Raw genomic sequence first — 22,764 nt, forward strand, 5'->3', positions numbered from 1 at the left:
GAAAAACCTGCCCGTACATAAAAAAAAGTTGGGGACCACTGCAGGAACACAACTCAAAGATGTACAAATTGTCCTGCAGAGGGCACTGTAAAACCATCTTAATCTTCTCTTGCTGGATCACTTTATATTTTGTGACGACCTGTTTAGCAAGGCAATCGGTGGATAAGTGACGTTAAAATATATACATTTTCGAACAATATTGTAGTCTTATTATTTCTTTCTTGGTATATTCTCATAATACCTAAAGAATTTCAGCTCCAAAATGGACCCAAAAAGAAGTTGATGAGTAAAAAAAGGTAATGCTGTATGGTGTCAGAAATCACTAGTTAAAAATATCAATGGATAAAAAAAAGTTGTTATTAGTTTCAGGTAACCAGACCACACTCACACACACACAAATTCAGTGTATGCTGCTCATGCAGGAAGCAGCCCACGGGATGACTGTGATGTCAAAAGTGTCTGATGCTGTATAGTGTCAGAAATTACTAGTTAAAAAAATATCAATGGATAAAAAAAAGTTGTTATTAGTTTCAGGTAACCAGACCACACTCACACACACACAAATTCAGTGTATGCTGCTCATGCAGGAAGCAGCCCACGGGATGACTGTGATGTCAAAAGTGTCTGTTCATTTATTACATCTAACATGGGGAGTTCAAAAGAGACCTGCGTCGCCAAATTACAGCTTTGACTAAAGGCCCCTTCCTCTGGTTTAAAGTGTTCGTTTCTGGTTTCACTTAAAAGTTCTGCGTGTTTATTAGTGGCCGACGACACCTACATACTTAAAAACTAGAAAAAACAGATAAAAAGACAGGAAATGCGGTCTAAGGTTCCGGTAGACTAATGTCCAGGAAGTAGCCTTTTCACATTCAATCATCTTTAAAGAAACCGAGGCTTTTTTCATGTAAAAATTTATTTGGCATTAAAATTCAATACCAACTTAAGGATCCTTGTAAGATGGCAGACAGATCCATGTATGGTTATTTTAGGTCATGCCTTAAGAAAATATATAATCAGTGATTCATCAAAATAAACAATATGTTGGAAAAAAAATCAGTCGATTTACTCAAAACATGAAAATTATCTTCAAGACCTTAACTCATTTTAACTCTTTTTTAGTTTATATCCTCTCTAGGCCTAGAGCTAGGAAAGTCCAATATTAATTTTTTTTTTTTTTTAATTTTTTTGCCAATAACAATTTTTGAAAGATATTGCACAATTATGCTAATATCAAGCTGAAAATATCGATTGGCCGATAATATCGGATATATCCCTACGTACAGCCAATTGTAACTGTTTAAATGAATGCATAAAATGAACATTTATAAATGCAATCATGTATGTGGTTTGAACACAACTCCAACTGGATTTCTACTTATGGTACAAGGAAAAGGGGTTCAATTTTCGGAAAGGTTACAAGAATGGATTTAAATGAAGAACGGGATAATGTTAAGGGCAACAATTATCACGATTGCCTCTCTTGTGCTGCAGCATTTGACTTTTCCTTGTCCAGGATACACACACACACAAGTACAAACAGAGCAGCCCAACCTACTGTACAAGAGACGCACTTGGCAGCCAACTGTCAAGTGTGGGGGTGTAAACACACCACCGACCACACCCATTGCCAACATGAACTCCTTTTTAGGAATAATTCGCCATCAATCATCCAAGCCGTGCCACAGATAATGTAGGATTAAAAAGAACACAACCACATTTTGAACAGTGGTGTAAATTCTCATCCATGCTTGTACTCAGATTACAATTAAACATAAATATAAAAGTTGACCTTGTACTCAATCTGCAACATCTACTCTCTTACTAACATCACCTCCTCCTCCCTGTCCAGTGTACCCTCCTATTATTCCACTCCCTTTCTGCCTAATTCACACACAAACACAGACACACCCCCCTCTACTGCTGTGCACAATACTTTCGATGGAACCGGGGGTTGCCCTCCCTCTGTTTTTGTTTCTTCAGCCAGAAACATCACAAGAAGTACCTGCTGATTTTTGCCGATAACAGTTTCTTTCTATTGACAGCGTATACAAAAAAAGAGAAAGTGTTCAGTGTGAAAATCGTAGTAATTGTTATGTCTCTTGGTGACTGCAACGAGACAACCAAATAAAAACGAGTTCTTGTGCAACCCCCGATTGATTTTTTAGGTCTGCGTCATCTGTGTTTATCCACTAGGATAGGTAAACCGCGGCTAGGAAAAAGGATATTAAACGTTACGTGTCCAAATACCAGCTCTCGAAACTACAGCTGCTAAAGGGTTAGCCTGTGGCAGATGGCTTACTTAGCATGACAAGACTTGAAACATCTGCAGTAAAACTGGATATACACTACCGTTCAAACGTTTGGGGTCACTTAGAAATGTCCTTATTTTTGAAAGAAAAACACTGTTTTTTTTTTCCCAATGAAGATAACTTTAAACTAATCAGAAATACACTTTATACATTGCTAATGTGGTAAATGACTATTCTATCTTTTTTGGTGCAATATCTACATTGGTGTATCGAGGCCCATTTCCAGCAACTATCACTCCAGTGTTCCAATGGTACAATGTGTTTGCTCGTTGCACGAGAAGGCTAATGGATGATTGGGAAACCCTTGTGCAATCACGTTAGCACAGCTGAAAACAGTTTAGCTGGTTAGAGAAACTATAAAACTGACCTTCCTTTGAGCAGGTTGAGTATCTGGAGCATCGCATTTGTGGGGTCGCTTAAATGCTCAAAATGGCCAGAAAAAGAAACTCGACAGTCTATTCTTGTTCTTAGAAACGAAGGCTATTCCATGCGAGAAATTGCCCAAAAAAAACTGAAGATTTTTCTTACAACGGTGTGTACTACTCCCTTCAGGGAACAGCACAAACAGGCTCTCCCCAGGGTAGAAAGAGAAGTGGGAGGCCCCGCTGCACAACTGAGCAAGAAGATAAGATTAATATGGGCAAAAGAACACAGACATTGGACGGAGGAAGATTGGAAAAAAAAGTGTTATGGACGGACGAATCGAAGTTTGAGGTGTTGGGATCACACAGAAGAACATTTGTGAGACGCAGAGAACAACTGAAAAGATGCTGGAAGAGTGTCTGACACTAGTGATGTGCGGATCAATCCTGAAATATCGATACTTCCGATTCTGGATCTTTATGCTCTGAAATCGATTCTGAAATCAAAATATCGATACTTTTGATACTTACGCATTCTGAGATGAGGTGTATCCTAAACAGAAACATGGTGAAAAGTATCCAAATTATTGAGATGTTGTCTAAGTGACGCTCGGTTGGTGGGACTACTTCTTCTTCCGCCTGGGTGTGTGCGTCATGCTTAAGCACAGGGGCTCTACTCCGTGCTCTCACTCAGTCACTATTGATGGGAATTTCGGCTCTTTTTTGGAGAACCGGTTCTTTTGGCTCGGTTCACTGAAAAAATCCGACTCTTTCGGGTCCCAAATGGCTCCTCAGATTATTTATTTTATTTTTTTATTTATTTTTGTTTTACAAATAACATGTTTTCAGAGTTTGAAACATTGTTTTGACATATTTTATATGATTGTGTTCTCAAGTTTTTCTATTGTTGTGTTGACTGTATAGTAAACGAGGCAGCTACCTCAGTACACTCCAGAGTTTAAAATACATATAAATAATAATAATATTATAAAAATAATAATAATATAAAAAACTCTGCCTTGGATTCTTAAAGAAGCTATGATTTGAAATACACTTTTTTTTTTATTTAAAAGACAAATAATAAAAAATCGGAACGGAAATCGCCGATATCTGCCCGAATTTTACTCGGTATCGGATCGGAAAGGAAATTGGTGGTATCGAACCATCAGTCAAGCAAGGTGGGGGTAATGTGATGGTCTGGGGTTGCTTTGGTGCTGGTAAGGTGGGAGATTTATAAAAACACCATTGACCTGACATTAGCTTCCGGGAGGTGTCTTGAGCGTCAGACAATAGCTTACTCGCTACCAGTGTTTCCCAATAATTGCTGAAACTGTGGCAGCATGCCGTAGTCTCATTAGACCAATGGATGGTGTGGGAATCATTTTCCGAGAAAGCCTAGTCATCTCAGCTTGGCATCGTCACAGACAACGGAGTGCAGTACCACGTTTCCAACACTGGTTTTATTCCCTTTCCTTTGCAAGCCACTGCATTTTACCGCAAAAATAATACTAAATATAATAAACAGTATTTGTGTTGACGCACAATCAGATGAACAGTTGCCTTTAAAAGGGGAAAAAAAAACAATTGATCTCTTAAGTAATGACCAACTATGCTGAATCATATCATACCCGTTAAGCACTGCTGTAGGAATATCGTGAACCTGCAAATTGATTCCTGATACGGTATGTGCGAAAAAGTTAAAAGCATGCGCATTCACCGACCACTAATTCACATTACATCCAGACATAAATTGATTTATCGTAAACAACACCGCATTCTTAACGTACACTTTGGAGAAGACGTTTGTCGTATAGCAACATTTGTTATCGTCACGGGCCTACCAACAAGTACGATTTCACGAGGCTGACTTAACTTGCTTGTATACAATTGTCGGGCCCCTTGCACTAGCGTTGACAGCAAGAAAAGTTTGTTTTCTGGAGCTGCACATGTAGACGGTGAGCAAAGAAACGGAATTAAACGTCAGAGGACGGAGATGCTGCTTTTTATAAATAAATTGTTCCCTAGTTCAGCTGCAGATGGACAGATCATTGTCCAGAAAATCTATATGTGTAACAATCCAAGCGAAAAGAAACCGTGAATTAAATATCCCATTTTTGTTCAAGCCTATTGAATGGTTCAGGTGGCTCGATTTGGCCCGTGGGCCACCAGTTGATAATCACAGTCCTGTGAGGAAATTTGACCAAATCAGGCTTTTTACGGAGTAGGGAAACTTTGTTTATTAAGGTTAAAAATATAAAAAAATATTTGTTTTTTTTTCCTGAAGGCTCAACACAAAGCTTTGGTTAGAAGCCTTTATTTTTGTATTGACAATGATGCACTTTTGTTCTGTAACATCTTTATTGATTGATGCAGCTAAGTGATAACACTAAATGTTTAATATATCCATCACGACTCTTCTTGTTTTGGATGTGATTACAACAGTATTGATGCCGATTAGATTGTTTTGTAAAATCAGAAGGAGAGCTACGATATTACGACGTTAAATTCACCCTTCCTCACTACGTGATAGCCCTTAATGTTGGGTGGGCATAAAACTACTATATATTACATAATGTTATCAGAATCAGTGGGAGAAAATAAGTAAAAGTGGCTCATTGATAGCGTTAGCGTCACGCATTAATTGTATTTGAGTTTGAGAAAGTGCTTGATTTCATATGCAGTGCATTAATTGTATTTGAGTTTGAGAGAGTGCTTGATTTCATATGCAGCAGAGCCCACTTTTAAACGTTAACATTGCGACCAATCATCTTCATTTAATCGTTACGGCCAAAATTGTGATTATGACTTCAATTCGATTCATTGCACAGCCTTATATGAACTATACCTATAACTTTACTCTTCCTTAACTGTTACAAGAACCACGCAAAGGTACAGTATCTTGAGAGTTACGACGTTTTTAACTAATTACCCAGTAGCAAATAATATTATTATTTAAAAAAAAAAAATTATATAGTATATATATAAGTATAAACAACACTTTGAATGACACATCTAAACAGATACTTGAAGCCTCCCTTAAAAGGTAAAAGTCAATGTGCTGACTCAAACCAATTCTGAACATATGTCCTAGATAACTTGCAGTTGTTAAAGGGTGGGTCACACACACACACACACCTGTCACAGCCCCAGCAGACATGAGCACATGGGCCTGTGGTTTTATGTATAGAGTTCATGGGAGAACAGTTGGGACTGACAAACGCAGAATATATATATATATATATAAATACATATATATATATATATACAGAATAAAAACCGTCTCACAGTACAGACGTTAAATAATGGACATACGTGTGGTTTCTCCATAGACCAGACATGTTTCCATAAGCGGCGTTCTCCTAATGCACACAGCCTTTTAAATGGGGGACCCAATATTTGTCTCTGCGGTCATATAAATCCCATATTGTAAAACAAAAAGCCACAGCCTTTTAGTCTGCCTAAGTGGTACGAAGAGTTGTTCAGCCATAAGCCTTCTCATTGGCTAAAGGAGGGGACATGTAAGACGAAAGCTACAAAAAAACAAACAAAAAAAAAACACCACCCATTAAATATGAAAGCATGTTAGCCAACCAAACATTTTGCAGTTGGTGCATACTAATAATGATCAGAATCATTCAAAGTGACCGTAAAAGTTACTTATTTATTAAGATAAGCTTTGTAAGGTCATCATGAGTGTACATTTTAACACTTACTTTATTTGGTCAAAAAAAAACAGATAACGATTTGTTCACTTCTGTCACAAGCTTCCTATTTGTCTCAAAATAGAAAGAAATAGGTCAGTTGACTCAAATAACTCGAATAAACACAAGCATTTACACACACCTCCCTAACCTCAGATTACCGCAGTAAATACTCCTCATGTTTTACCCGTAACAAAATGTGCAAAAAACTGTGACACAAAACTTTGCTTCATAGAGTTGGTGGATTTTCAGCATTGCAGCACATTTTGACAGTTGGCCTGTAAAACACGTTAACAGACGCTATCAAAACTTCGGTTAAGTACTGAACAATATTAGTCAGTCTACAGTCCATTTGACAATTGCGCCAGTCGGCTTAAAATTAGTGATGTTCGATACCACCAATTTCCTTTCTGATCCGATACCAAGTAAAATTCGGGCAAAAAAAAAAAGAAAAGTGTATTTCAAATCATAGCTTCTTTAAGAATCCAAGGCAGAGTTTTTTATTTATTTATTTATTTTAAACTCTGGAGTGTACTCAGGTAGCTGCCTCATTTACTATACAGTCAACACAACAATAGAAAAACCTGAGAACACAATCATATAAAATGTGTCAAAACAATGTTTCCAACTCTGAAAACATGTTATTTGTAAAAACAAAAATTAAAAAATAAAAAATAAAATAAATAATCTGAGGAGCCATTTGGGACCCGAAAGAGTCGGATTTTTTCAGTGAACCGAGCCAAAAGAACCGGTTCTCTAAAAAAGAGCCGAAATTCCCATCAAGCCCCTGTGCTTACGCATGACACACACACACCCAGGCGGAAGAAGAAGTAGTCCCACCAACCGAGTGTCACTTAGACAACATCTCAATCGTTTGGATACTTTTCACCATGTTTCTGTTTAGGATACACCTCATCTCAGAATGCGTAAGTATCAAAAGTATCGATATTTTGATTTCAGAATCGATTTTAGAGCATAAAGATCCAGAATCGGAAGTATTGATATTTCAGGATCGATCCGCACATCACTACTTACAACACACTATTTTGCAACCCTGCACTCGGTGAGGATGGTGTAACACATAGTGGACGTCTTACCCCAGAGTTCAAGCCCTCACAAATACTTTATAAAAACAAATACAGGGCAATATATATATAAATATATATATATGTTGTAGTTGTAATATGTATTATCTGTGACATCTGGTTATGTTCTTAATGTGATTTTTTAGCTAAATACCTGTTCCTTTGTAGCAAGACCTACAATGATGCCTAGTGTACAGATCATGGCTCTAGTCCAAAACCCAAACGGCTAATCTGGAGGTGATGGAATAAGATGTTGTCTTATGTGACCCAGATCGATAGACAAGTCCGAGGGGCAAGGTTGAGAATAAAGGTCTTAAAGCAAAACTCTGTGAACACTGCTATCAGAGGTCAACACTGGATGATCCATTAGTACAGTCTGACGCCGAAATGTGACATTCACTGACATTTTTTCGACCACAGACAGGCAAGCGGAAACACCTAATCCAAATTCCTTGATAACGCTTCTTGAATGATACTGGGTAAAAAATAAAAAAATAGAAAACAGACCAGAACCACTAATGGACACGTGCTGGTATACAATGGAAACTTAGACATTTCATTCACATATTTAAATTCCTTAGAGAGCAGTAATAATGGAGCAGAGAGCTTTTCTGTTGGAAACACCCAACAAACACACACACACACACAGGCATTCGTAGTGACAGCATCAGACTTTACGGGAAATAGAAGACAGCATGCGACTGAGTAAGAGGAAAATGAGAGAAAGAGAGAAGAGGGAAGGAGGGGGTTCAAAGATCAGAAAACAGATGTACGCTGATTCGCAAACTCGACTCCAAATGGCTAACACGTGTGCGAAACTTTCCCCTCCCTGTGTGCTCACACAAATACACATACAAAATACACATACATACATACAAACAAACAGAGAAAAGCTGTGCACCCAACTATAAAAAACCCCACATATTTAATGCCAAATAAGCACATAAATGAATATACAAATAAAATCAAAATGTGTTCAAACAATGTGTTTTCCTCATTACAGAACATCTGTTATTTTTAACGCTAATCACAGTGATGCTTAACGCTGTCCTTGCCTCCATCTTAACTAACTCCGAACTGTTATATTTATGTTCTTCTGATGGAATTCTGTGCTCATCGTGACATGTTGGTAAACCAGGAAGACTTTTTGAAAAGTCTTTGACACAATCGTTATACGCTAATTCCATAATCGCAATAAAATCAAACTCAAAATATAACAATAATCATCATCATCATTTTTGCGGCCTTATATAAACTGAGAATACAAGGGTTTCTTTGAAATCTGAAAAATATGTATTTTGTAATAAGTATTTTTTGACATGAGTCTTGTATGGATTTGGAGAATGCAAGGGTTTCTTTGAAATCTGAAAATATGCAAGTATTTTTTTGACATGAGTCTTGTATGGATTTTATCAATACCATGAGAGATGCATTTATGTGGCTTGATACTAGTGTGCAGCTCATGACATAACAAATGAGTCAGCACCAAAAACCTGGCAAAGCCACCGACTGCCGACTCATGACCCAATCACTGTGTGTGTTTTTAATATTCAACCACACATATGATCACTCACAAATCCCACATCTGAATACACCTACCTGGCACGTACTTTGTTACAATGCCAGTATCAACCGTGCTTTGTTTAAATGTGTTAAAGTATAACAGCGAGCACAAATTATGTGCTTTGTTTAAAATGTGTTTAAAGTATAACAGCGAGCACAAATTATTCACTTTGACAGTGGAAAGGCCACTGTGAGTTTTTTTTTAAAAAAGGACACACACACACACACCCAGGTTCCCATGACAATACCCATTTATGAGGCCAACCATAGAAATTTCACTTTAGCTTTTACATTCCTTCACTCCGACATTTCACTGCCAGTTGAATTCCACAACCTTAACTAACTCTAACTGAAACAACAGGGCTAGGTTTAGAGTTAAGGTCCAAGAAATGGTATAAACAAACACACGCACCTCATGACAGTTGGGTATGTGTGTGTGTGTGTGTGTGTCTGACATCGTTTCAGACACAAGCTACACTCCGTGCTTTGAACTCGAGCAGCTTAGTTCTGCTCTTGTTTAAATCACAGGCCTCTTCTAGAGGCAAGTCAACGGAAAGCTCCAAACAGTTAAAAAACAACTACTTTGCGTTCACAGCGGCATTTAAACAAATATGTCAGCGTGTAAACAATACTATGTATAACATCGTAGTTTACAAATTCGTCTCTAAGAATGACGCGGACACGGCTAACGATAACTACCGTCTCCTTCCATTCTTCTTCTTCTTCTTCTTTTTGAAGTAAAGTGTCCGTGAACTACAGTACAGTCTACAAAAACAACCAAAGCGTGTTTGTTCTCGTCGGCGCCGTCGACCCAGTCCTGAGCTCAACAAAGGGAGACAATAAAACAAGACTTTATGTTTTGCAATCCCATCCCTTCTGCTTCCCCTTTCTTTCTCTGTCTCTTTTTCAACCACTTTTCTTTTCTTGAAAACACCGCTTCCGCTGCAATGGCAGAAAGCATCTGACTCAGTTTATTTTGGGTTTTTTTAAAATGCAGCTTTTGTTAATGCGATGAAACACACGGGCTCCCAACACAAACACACACACACACACACACCTACCTGAAAGTCGACCGGGACGCGACTCTCCAACTCAACTTGGTTAGTTTTTCACACGACAAAGGACTCACTTCCGAATCTGAGGTGTGTCTACGTTTTCAAGAAATCGTGTTACAATCGGACCCACACATGCACTCTTAGCCAAGACCCATAGAAAATGTAAATTCAAGATGAATGGGAGGGGTAATGTGACGTCACAGTCTGACCACTCCTCTTGCTTCATGCCTACATGATGAGTGGGGTGTCCTCCAGGAAGGCGTGGGTAGTCCCGGAGAAGAAGTCCCTTCAAGAAAAAGCACTAGTTTTTAAATGTAGTAAAAGTATTTATGTAATATTATAATTTTTTTTATCATTGATATTGATTTAAAAAAAACAAAGTATTGTCTCTTTTATGACAATGTACAAAAAGAATCACGAAAGTCACAGCCTGTTGTTTTTCACATAACGTTTTTTTTATGCGTTTGGTAAAAAATTATACACATGGTTTACATATTTTTGGGGCATTTTGATGCATTTTGAGGTGTTCTTTTGGCCATTTTTTTTCTTTACGAAAGTAAATATATATTTTTATTACGTTATTCACAAACCGAAATATGTTTTTTGGTCAATATAATCGAGTAGAATACTCTTTATTGTCATTGCGGTGTAATTTCAGGGCACGTGATTCTTCTTAACTCAAATTGACAGCATGTTACATGGATAATAAGTTACTATAAGATACTGCCGAGCAGCTAAAAGCGTGTTACGGGAAATAACGTTAAATCAGACCCCTACGTAATAGATGGGGTGGTCTTCAAAGTGACACGTACCGAAGGACTTGCTCATATAGAGGAAGAAAAGCGAGTTGGAGTGCTGAGCTTAACAATAGGATGAGTCACGACAGAGGTCTCCGCTGACGAAGGCATATGGTCTGAACTTGTCCATGCAGGAAACAGATGTGCGTGTAAAGCAAACACATGAATCCCGGAAATGTCACATTTGTGTGTTGTGTTTTTCTTTTTCTTGTTCTTTTTTTAGAAAGATTTAGGATTATTGAGGATGTCTTTATTTTTATGCACGTTCCTATAAAGGTTTACATGAGGAGTTTAACATACTTATGTACTGCATGTTGACATATGTCCTTGGATTGACAGTTGACTCCTATTGGTCCACATATAGCCTAATTAAATGTAAAATGGGCCTGACCAGTAGTATCATAACACAATTACCTATAAATAACAACACATCCATGTTTTCCCTTTTCGTTTTTCTGAAAATATATTAGAAAATATTCAGAATCAATTCAATATAATTTGACAAAACATCAAATGTTTGTGCATTTTTTTCACTTTTCTCACTTCCTCAAGCGGGCCAGACTGAACCCCCAAAGCAGGCCAGTTGTTGCCTGCGGGCCGTATGTTGGACAGCCCTGGTCTATAGTTTCCCGTTTGCTAAATTAACAGAAATGTTCTAATAAACAATAGTCATATCTACATTACGGGGGGCACCTTAGAAAAAGTTCCATCAACGGAAATGTTTCTAGCCCTTTGATGCAGGACCCATGATATAAGTGTTTTTATGTGTTTTTAGACATAAAAATAAGAACTGATTTGATTCTGTTTTTATACACCAAATTTTCTTTTTGAATGTTAACACAATTATTCTGCAGTTGCAAAGGCTAATCACTGTATGGCAGTGTTGGGTGATTCTCAGGCGTCCACTGTAGAGGCTTATATGCAACACTGCCATCAAAACCTATTCTTATCATAGAAAATTACATTTTAATAGCTGTCCACTGTAGTGACCGTCATGCATGAAAGGGCTAGAGAATTTATTCAAACTCCATGGGATTACTACTTCATACCCACGACCCAGGAAACAGCGAAGCAAACAAAACATTGTACAGCCATTAACTATTGTACAGGTCTCAGAGGATAATCACATTCCCATTCAGAATTGACAGCAAATCAGTCTTATAAAATAATGCCGAACACTGTTTCAAATATAACAGCACCAAAAAGCATTTCTAAGTGCATAAATGTTTACTGTATGTGAAGCTCTATTTTGTAATAACCAGAGGTGTGGACTCGCGTCACATGACTTGAATTCGAGTCAGACTCGAGTCATCAATTTGATGACTTTAGACTCGACTTGACAAAATGCAAAGAGACTTGCAACTCGACTTGGACTTTAACATCAATGACCCGTGACTTCACTTGGACTCGAGCCCTTTGACTCGACAAGACTTGATACTTTCTCCAAAACCTAAAGTGATCTGTGTAAAAATATTATTATTTTCTTTAAAAGGACTCCAGACAGAAACGTAAGGACTTGGGACTTGACTTGACACTTTTTAGTCTTGACTTGGACTCGACTCGGACTTTGCCTGTCTTGACTTGAGACTTGACTCGGACTTGGGTGCAAAGACTTGAGACTTACTTATGACTTGCAAAGCAAGGACTTGGTCCCACTGTAGGTCAAGGGTCAATGAGCTTACCAAACAATTTTTGTCTTCCAATAATTAGTGCTAAAGGTATTCAAAACAATAAAACAACAAGGGTGCCCAAATGTATGCACCTGCCTACTTTTGTTTAAATAACTTTCTGTAAATCCTATAAACTTGATTTCACTTCTTAAATATCACTGTTTGTTTGCTATGTGATATATTTAATTGAAATTGCTGTTCTGAACAACCAATGATACATAAAGGAAAATCTTGAAAATGATCAGGGGTGCCCAAACGTTTTCATACCACTGTATGTCTAACCAAATAGATATTCTCTGTGCAGTAACCCTGCCTAAATCCTGTACTGATTTAGTAATTTACCCAGAATCCACTAGCTGACATACTCACATAAATAGTATATAAATAAAGTTTTGCATTTGATGCTAAGAGCATACAGACACAGCCACTTGCTCTTAGAGTAGACAGAGGCTGGTGCATAGATAAATGGTGAAAAGGCTTTGTTCAGTCATTGCAGTGCTGACTGCACACTTATATTTAGTTCTCTGATTCATACACAGGGCAGCAGAGAAAGAGATGTCAGTGTAACTTTACCACACCACACTCCTCACAAAAGAACACATACTGTACATTCTTGTCAGTCACTGAAACGTTGACAAACTGTGAGCTGGAATGGATCTCGACTACAGAGCTCCATTTCCCTGTAGTCTCAGAATGTCATGAATGAGTCATGACATGGGTCGTGTTATAGGCTGACTGCAGCTAAAGGTTAGTGCCACTCACTCATTTGGATCAGCAGATATTGGGCATATAAGGAATGAATCACTGAAACAATGAGCAGTCATATATTCAAATGAAAGTTATTTGTTTCAACTGATTTCTTGTCATATTGTCAGCAGACAACAGTAATAAGAGTAGGATGAACAAGTTTTTAATAAATTAAAAAGCTATTTTTTGCAGCTCTGGAGTGTATAATAATTTGCAATGGATCGACAACACACACTCCAGCAGTTAGAAGATCTGCTCCACTTTGTTATATACAAAAATTTGTAGCTCTACTAGACACCTTATAAACAAAAATAAATTAAATGGGTTGGTTTACTCTTACAAATGCTAAACAAAGTATTATGTTTAAGACGTTAGACTTTGAGATTACATTTTTAGTGTATTCACTCAGGGACAAAACTGTGACGTTTCACGTGTCAAACTTAATATTATTTGAAAAATTGACTGCAATTGTGCATAATTTCCCTTCTCTCTAGATCTTGTAGAATTTTTTCATATGGAAACAAACTTTAGTTTTGTGTAAACACTGAATCTGGAACAACCAAAGCTTTATTATAAACACATGAGAAACTAAATTTGAAATAGAACACACATCAGTAGTATATGTTTCTTTATCTTTAGCCTTTTAAGTTTCTTTTAATGTAATGTTTTATTCACAGGCCAACAACAACAAAAAAAAAATAAATAAAAAAGTTTGTTCTATTACATAGCGCACACACCGCTAATACTACAAACCCTGTCTGTATATAGGGGCTATATCAGGCGTGGGCAAACTTTTTGACTCTCAGGCCACAATTGTCCTAAAATTGAACAGGGAGGCCAGCTCAGGAGCAGATAGATGAAGCTAAGATAAACGACATGTGAAAGTCATGCATAAAGGCTAGAATGCTAACCTTCCTTCTAGCATTTTCTATGCCATCTATTTGGCAAGTTTGTCTATTTGGGAAGTATTGCAGGGAAAAGGCAGAAGTGTTATGGTAATATAAATACATTTGGAAAAGTTTGGCGGGCCGGATTAAATAGCTAAACGGGCCGCATCCGGCCCCCGGGCCTTAGTTTGCCCATGTCTGGCCTAAACTATGTTTGTTGTTCTTAAGGCCCTGTATACACGGCTGCGATCGGACTATGGATCCCAGACCAATAGCACAAATTTGGCTTTTAATTTAGACTGGGGGTTCCCAACCCACGGTCCAGGGACTGGTACAGGGCCAATGTCTAAAAGACATTTTATTTGTAAAAAAAAAAAGTAATGATCCTTCAACGATGGCGTGGTACCAGTCTGTAGTTACGGCTGATACTGGCCGACCAGTCCTTGGTACAAAAAAGTTGGCGACCCCTGATATACACATTTAGAATATTGGTTTGGACTCCATGCTCACCCCAGTCATCCCTGCTTATGTGACAAAATAACCATGCCAGCGATGCCAGCCTCTTCTGACTGTGCTAGCTAATGTTGCTACTTGGTGTGCTACAGCTAATTATTCAACTTTATTTCTATTTATTATTTATTTATTTTCAAGGTCTTTGGAACTCCTTCTGTGTCACATGTCACAGGGGCCAAAGTCATTTTCGGCAGCTCCGATTAAATGTGTGAATTGTCTCGCGTGTAAATGGGACAAGATCGTTCAGCACCCGGAGGCTCCGTAACGGTACTGCAGCCGTGAAAACATGGCTTTAGTGAAAGAGAGCCATGAAGGTTTGGAGGGCTCTTAAGCTTTGTGTCGGTGTTTCTAGCTCCCTTTATCCTGTTCTTCGTCGAAAGCCGAAGGTTGATTTTTAAAAAAATGTAACATGCAGATCTTGTTCTTTGTGGTGCTTTGTATTCAGGCCCTAATCCCACCATAAACATGTCACAGTAAGGAGAGGGCTAGAGGTCAGTCTGGGACAGCTGAGCCACAGGTGCTTTAGTTTCCTTGGGTCGACAGAAGCTCTGTGACTCCCAGCAGCAGGGTTCGAGCGCCTCACGTTTCTTTGTATAGCCATAGTATGGCCGCTCTTTACCGGAGATCTGAAAAGCATTTCTCAATTTCCAGCTGCCACTAGAAGGGCACGGGCCAAAAATGCCAGTCCAACTTCAAAGATGGGCACCAGTCTACACTGCCATTGAATTGAGACCTCTCCAGGGAGTATCTTCTTTGATGCTTAAATATTTAAAAGGGGTTTTGCCATCAGTTTGTAAACTGCCCCACAAAGGAGAATAAGTAGCTCTCTTGTTTGCTAATGTTTTTGCAGTTCAATGCTGCCCTAATTGCAAAGCGTCCCCTTTGTGGTGAGGTCAACACAAGGAGCCAATGAAACCATTTACAGAATACCCAACATTTGCTGTAAACAACTGCATGAAATTCTGTAAGGCTTTGTCCATATTATTCCCTATCTATTATCCATCCATCCATCCATCCTTCCATTTTCATCCGCTTATCCGTTACTGGGTCGCGGGGGCAGCAAACGCCACCCAAATCACATTGCACCGTACCAACCCTCCTACACCTTTCTGAGGTCCACTGGAAGGTACCAACCGCCCTAACCGGGATTCGAACTTGCCCAGTGACAGAGACATTGCCTCTGGGCCAAAGCGCCACTCTATCTATTATTATTATTATTATTATTAATATAATAATAATAATAATGATAATAATAATAATCATTAGTGATAATAATAATAATAATAATAATAATAACAATTATTATTATTATTACTACTACTATTACTATTACTACTACTACTACTACTAATAATAATAATAATAACAATAATAATAATGATAATAATAATAATTATTATTATTAGTAATAATAATAATAATAATATTAATTATTATTACTACTACTACTACTACTACTACTACTACTACTACTACTACTACTACTACTACTACTACTACTACTACTACTACTACTACTACTACTACTACTACTACTACTACTACTACTACTACTACTACTACTACTACTACTACTACTACTACTACTACTACTACTACTACTACTACTACTACTACTACTACTACTACTACTACTACTACTACTACTACTACTACTACTAATAATAATAATTATTATTATTATTATTATTATTATTATTATGAGACTGGGGCTCATAAACCCAGGCTCATAAAACTGTCCCAGATTAACTCTCACCCCTCACAATCAATAATGTTACTTTTTGCAAAGCTCGACAGATCTACGGTCACATGACTGTGACAGCTGGCCATGTTAAAGAACAGCTGGAAAGGCTTATCCGGGGAGGCAGTCATAGCAGGACCTCAGGACAGGGATCCCTTCAGTCTCTGGGTCCTGAGGTTCTGCTTTAGCTCTCTATCTCGTATCCCACAGCAACAATTCAACCTCGGAGTCTGAGCCAATGCTGAGAAAAACATTGGGTTGAATATGTGCCTAAGAAAACAAATGTGTTTTTACAGAAACACAGATAAAACCCCAGTTGATTATCAGACAGAGGGAAGAAGATGGGAAGAAAAGGAAGCCTGTGTTAGTTTCATACCTGATAACCCTCCAGCCATTGTCTCTCTCCAGTCTGACCTGTCAGAACCTGCTTCCTGGAATTCTGACTCCTACAGAGAGGGTGTTAAAAGTGAACAAAATAAGTAAGTATGAGATCATCACTGAATAACAAACACATCAATTAATTGGGCGTGGTAGACATGTCAATACCTCCCGTCTGCTGAGGCTGAAAGTTATATATATATATATATATATATATATCTATATATATATATATATATATATATATATATATTATATATATATATATGGGGGGGTGACTGGAAATATTAGTGAACCACCTGCTTAAATGTAACATTTATTAACATCTAACTGATATTCCTTTCTTACAGATTCTGTGGGCTAATGGGAGACACTGGCTAGCTTGCTGCAAACATGTTAAACAACTCAGATTTAAGCCATTCAGACAACCTGGCTCCTCCTGTCCATTTTGTCCTCTAAGTTCAAAGCAGGGGCTTTGTTTGTCTGATCATTGGTTGGAATAGAAGGTTAGCTTGCTTGTTAGCGGCCTTAAAGAATGCTAGCTTAAGATAACAGTAGCCAAAATTTACATCACCAAAACGCATGCACATTCAAGAGTTAAAAAAATAATATATAATATAATAATGTAAAAATGTTGAATACAGTATGGCGTCGTCGACATGTCCAATCTAAACAAACGGTCAGAGATAAATGTTGATATAATCATAATCTGTAGTTCATCTGGGGTAGCCAACAACAAAACACTCATTAGCTGAATCAGAGAAATTCTGCAACCCCCCCACCCCCAATTTGGGAAACACTGGTCTATAAAATCGCGAAATGATCTGAGGTGATAAATGAAGGTAGGCTGGGGGAAGTAATAAAACAACTAACGCCTACATATACTACAGTATAAATATAATAATCAAACAAAGCCCAGAGTAGTACAATCATCATTTCATCAATTGAGTAGTAGTAACAACCAGAACATCTTGAGCCTTAACCTTATGTCAATTTTATGAAACATTTATAGTATATTTTTGGCCATGAGCTGTCGTATTACAGCATATGGTTCATCTCTATCCATTACATTTTTGATGTAGAATAAAAAGGAAAACATCACTGTCTCAGTTCTATCTACTTTAGTTCTCTGGTTACTACTACTACTACAACTCTACTAATAGTAGTACTAATTATAATCATGAAGAAAATCTCCCTTTACAGCAATAAGTCTTAAACAGTGCAGCCTGCCCCCCCCTCTGGGAATACAGGGCACTGCACATACGTTTACCACTGCTGTAATGCTTGAATGACAACAGGCCTCCAGTCACTAGGGGGCAGCAACTCATACAGTGGTTTGTACAGATACAGAAAAATATACATCAGGTTCTCAATAGTATTTCATTTTGCGGGGGGTTTGGGTTGGGGTGGAGGGTGGGGGGGAGGGCGTGAAAACATTTCTGTCCTCAAGGGGGCGCATGACAGAAAATAATTGAGAAACCACTGCTTTACAGTGTACAAAATCAAATGACTGATAACCCAAAATATATAGGCAATAATAAATACTGTACCTGAGGCTGTACGATGGTAATAGAAGGCCTGGGGATGTGAGTGTACTTTAGCTCCAACTCGGGACTATTTTCCTCCTCCAGCTCTTCACACTCTGAAGTCTGTGAGAGATCACTGCAAGGCATGGGCGATTCACAGCCCAGCCCATTGTCTTGGTATTGCGGCTTGCAGACAGAGTTGATGGTGATGCCATTTCCTTTTTTGGCTTTAGTAGAGGAGGTGGAGACAACGCTGACAGTTGTCTTGTGAGGCTGCTCGTGCTCCTGTGCACTAATAGACTGTGCCTTTGGCTGTGAAATAACCGCACCTGAATCAGGACGTTTGTTGTGAACGTTTCCGCTTCGTCTCAAGTTCCTTGCCTCCTGAGACGGAAAAGGGGGAGCTGGGTCTGGATTACCGTCACTTGGATTACCAAAGCAATGGCCCAGAGAGGAGCAAGGTAGTCCGTGCATGTTGATGGGAGTCAATAAAAGGCACACGGCAACAAATGGTAATTGCATTGACACCAAGTGAGTATAGAGGGTTTCCAGGAAGCAAAGCAAAAGTAGGAAACTACTACTGCACCTTTTAACACGAGACCCTTTGATTCAATGATGCAAACCCTTCCCCAGGATTTGCATAAAACAAACATGTCTTGTTCTTTGAGAGCGTTGAATTGATGACTAACACAACAAATACGTCCACTATTGAAAGCAATAGTTCCACTTATCTGCAGGCGACTTCAAGTTGTGTGCTGACGCAGCTTTTGGTCAGTGAGGCTGGTCAGCTTTTTCCTTTGTCTGTCTTCAATGTAGATTTCCAGTTTGGGTGGTCCTGCATGGCTTTATCCCCTCCATTTGTGGCGACATAAAGCTAATGGCTGTTTCTCCTGAACCTTTATCTGCCCCAGCATAAACTGTCTCCCTAACTACCTGTGTTTTGTGTGCGCTGGGTGTCCAGTTACCCAAACAATGTCGTCCCTTGTCTGTTGTGAGTTTGGATGCTGCGCTCTGCTGTTTGAGTGGTCTGATCAGGTAGTTATTTACAATTTTTTTTTTAATTTTTTAAATTTTTTGGTATGCTTTAGGGCCCTTGGTACAAGTCACGCACAATCCTTGGTTTCAAAATTGTAGGTTTTAAACTCTACCGATTGAGTCACGAGTCACGTGGACCTACATGTCCCATATTGTCATTTTATATCCCAAGTGCGGCCTATATATGTACAATTTCTTTTTTTTCTTTTTAACTTTAGTAGGTTCGGCTTATATTCAGGTGCCCGCAACAGTCCGGAAATTTTTTAAAAATATTGTTCGTTCATTGCCGGCTCCTGGCTTCTGTTTCCATTTTGTTCTTCAATCGAGCAGTCCCTGAGGTACAGTACAGTATGTCCATGCTGTTGTACCACTTACTTTTTCTTTTTCTTCTTTACTAATTCCATTTCTTCCGTTAAGAATCACATAACAATTTAATTTAATTATTCAAATTGGAATAAATCATGCATAACCAAGGGGGAAGTTCAGAATGACATAAGCCAGCTAGGACTATCAAAAAGGAGGGGTCCACGTCATGAGCCTGCAGTGACTGCTGGTTCAACATGTAAGTAAGGTATCAAAATGTTTGTAAGGTATTAAAAATCCAAAAGATATGAAGTTGGCAAAAGGGTCTTCATATGTGAGGGAGGGGGTTATTCCTGGAATCCTGGGATCCTGGATTTGGGAAAGAGCCTGTTTTATAGAAAAATGTAAATATGATCATTATTAACATTTGATTAGGAGATTCATATATTGTTATTTTAAACAAATGTATCTATTTTAAAAAATCTCTTTTAGAAATGGATCTGAACAGACAGCAGTGGTCTTAGAGTGAAAGCGTTATTGGAGTAATAGGATGGCTGTGCAGGAGAGTTCATGTTACAGGTGAACCTGGTAAGTGATAGGGCCTTTGATGGGAGAGAGAAAGGAGAAAGAAAGCGGGAGAGCATGAGAGAGAGATGAGAGAAAGACCAATAAGGTATAATAGCGGAGTGAGACCACAATGGAAAAAAGAGAGGAAAAAGGGTGAGAAAAATAAAAACAAAATAAAAAACATAAGATGAAACCATTGTTTCCCAAACATGTGAAGTAAGAACTACATGTTACTACGAATTACGAAAAGCTCTTGTGACTCTGGACGTCCAGTCTTATTTCTTGTCTCTACAAATGAAACTAAGATTATTTTATATATATTATATATATATAAGATTACATATTTATTTATATATTTTTACCATGTTTGCATTCGTACAGACTTTATGAATTCACCGAGCTTCACAAGTTACTTTTGTTTGATTGAAAATGATGGTAAAGTATTACTCTTGTAATGTGTCTAAGTATGTATTAGTGTTTCAGTATGGATGACAAACTGTCGCTGGAGGACTGAGAGTGACGCAACTACGTTGACGTCGGTGTTTGTGACGGAGTACGCAGCCGAGTACTCAATAAACTGCTTAAGCTTGCCTCGAGCATCTGATTCTAGTGATGTGTCGTTCGCGAGTGATTCGTTCAAAATGAAAACGAATCTTTCATATGAGTCGTGACTCCCGAGTCATATGAAAGATTCGTGACTACCGAGTCATATTCAATATTTATTCATATTGAACTCACAAATCACTCAGTGCGAACTAATCACTCACTGCAAACAAATCACTCTCTGCTAACTAATTTTTCACTACGATCTAAATACTATGCAAACGAATCTTTCACTGTGAACGAATCTTTCATTGCAAACGAATCACTGTGAACTAATCTTTCGCTGTGAACTAATCTTTCCCCGTGAACTAATCATTCTCTGTGAACTAATCTTTCGCCGTGAACTAATCTTTCAACAATAGGGCTAAAGAGCCACCTGCTGTAAAACAAATGAAATGGTTAGTTCAAGATTCGTTCACGACTCGTTCATTTTACTGTTCGAGAGTCAAAGATTCGAATCAATAAAAAGAGTCGGTCTTCTCATCACTATCTGATTCCGATATTGTATTTAGCTCGAACTCTGAAGCTAACTCTAACAAGGGTTGTACGATACTGTCAGGGAGAGCCCTGTTGTGAACGTGAGCCCAACCAACCCAGATGAAGAGCGGCCACTGACGTCACTCTCCTGCGCCGCCTCAGATTGCAAAGTCAGACTGAATTTTGTTTTTTTTTGCGGGGTGGACATGAATACGAAAAAGCATTTCCCTTTTGTTTCATTTTTACATTTTAAAATACATTGCTGGTGCTTAATTGCTGAGGTGAATTTTGAAAATGAAATCTTAAAAGTCCTTTTCTTTTCATTTTAGTTTTGTGACTGAATGAGCAGTCTCGATGAAGAAAATGAAAATGCAATTTAGATGATTGATTTTTAATTATTTAAAAACTAAAACTACTCAAAAAATGCAGATATATTCTGAAAATTAAAAGGCATTTCTGCTAATGCACTTTAATTTGAATTACGGCACCGATCGTCTTCCATATCTCAGTTGTAAAGCTGTCTCAGTTAATAAAACTGGGGCTTAAATTTGGATTTTCTACAAATTTTGTGCTGAACCCCGCGGCTGCCGCCGCCGAGGGGGTATGGCATGCTGGGAGGTGGAGTGTGGTGTAACAACTTTATTTTAGATTATAAAAACATTTATAAGACATACAATACATTTTTGATTCTAACACTATATTTAAAATGATTTAGTTAAAGTTTCCCTCCCCTCAAACACATTTTTCTAATTTAACTTTACGACGAAGACGAATGGATTAACTACTGTAGAGTCTTACTTCCCTCTGGTGGACATTGTTGTTAACTACAAAAATTGAGTTTAATGCACACCACGCACTGTAGACAACGTCTTACAGTGTTATTGTGCAATTTGTCGTTTATTATGAAAATTGAAAATTTTTCTAAACTGTTTTGCAAGTGACCGTAGTACACATGCATTTTTAAATCTACCTTTTTATTAGGGGTTTTATTAGGGCTACAGAAATGTAGTTTTTGTGCTATCTAGAACTTTGTACTAAATCGCAAAAATGTTGTGGATGTTGTTTTTATGCATGTTGGCAGGAGATGGTTTGGATCTATACCAGGAGTGGGCAAACTTTTTGACTCGTGGGCCTACAAAAGGTTCTAAAATTTGACATAAGGGAAACAGGAGCAAATGGGTGGAGTGTTTTGGCAAGCCACCTCATAAGAGAAAAAAATAACATGGAATATATTGAAAACATTGCTTTTGCTGCTTTAATTTGAATTGAAAATGAACAAAAGCATTACATCAAAATATCTGTCATTCAAGTCCCACGGTATTTAGCTATTTATTAAAATTCTTCTTAAAACACTGAAAATTAAATAATAAAATTCAAACCCCCTCCCTGAAAACAAGACCACAGTTTCATTTCTTTATCTTTTTGCTAAAGGAACAGGAGTGATA

General features: G+C 38.0%; 1 protein-coding gene across 2 annotated transcripts in view; it reads right to left on the minus strand.

Moving 5' to 3' along the window:
- fam107b (family with sequence similarity 107 member B) overlaps positions 1-10,241 on the minus strand; it is a 15,031-nt gene extending 4,790 nt beyond the window's left edge. Inside the window, exon 1 of one of the 2 annotated variants that reach the window (XM_008311883.3) lies at positions 10,082-10,241. Coding sequence is in view for 1 of the 2 variants with exons in the window: in XM_025056310.1 (XP_024912078.1) it covers positions 9,720-9,732 (13 nt within the window). In the remaining variant the exon portion in view is untranslated. The other variant, XM_025056310.1, reaches the window with a different exon arrangement.
- Between the last annotated feature and the right edge of the window lie 12,523 nt (positions 10,242-22,764).

Source organism: Cynoglossus semilaevis, chromosome 6 (genome assembly GCF_000523025.1).
Source record: "Cynoglossus semilaevis isolate Cse_v1.0 chromosome 6, Cse_v1.0, whole genome shotgun sequence".
In the NCBI taxonomy this organism is placed as follows: domain Eukaryota; kingdom Metazoa; phylum Chordata; class Actinopteri; order Pleuronectiformes; family Cynoglossidae; genus Cynoglossus; species Cynoglossus semilaevis.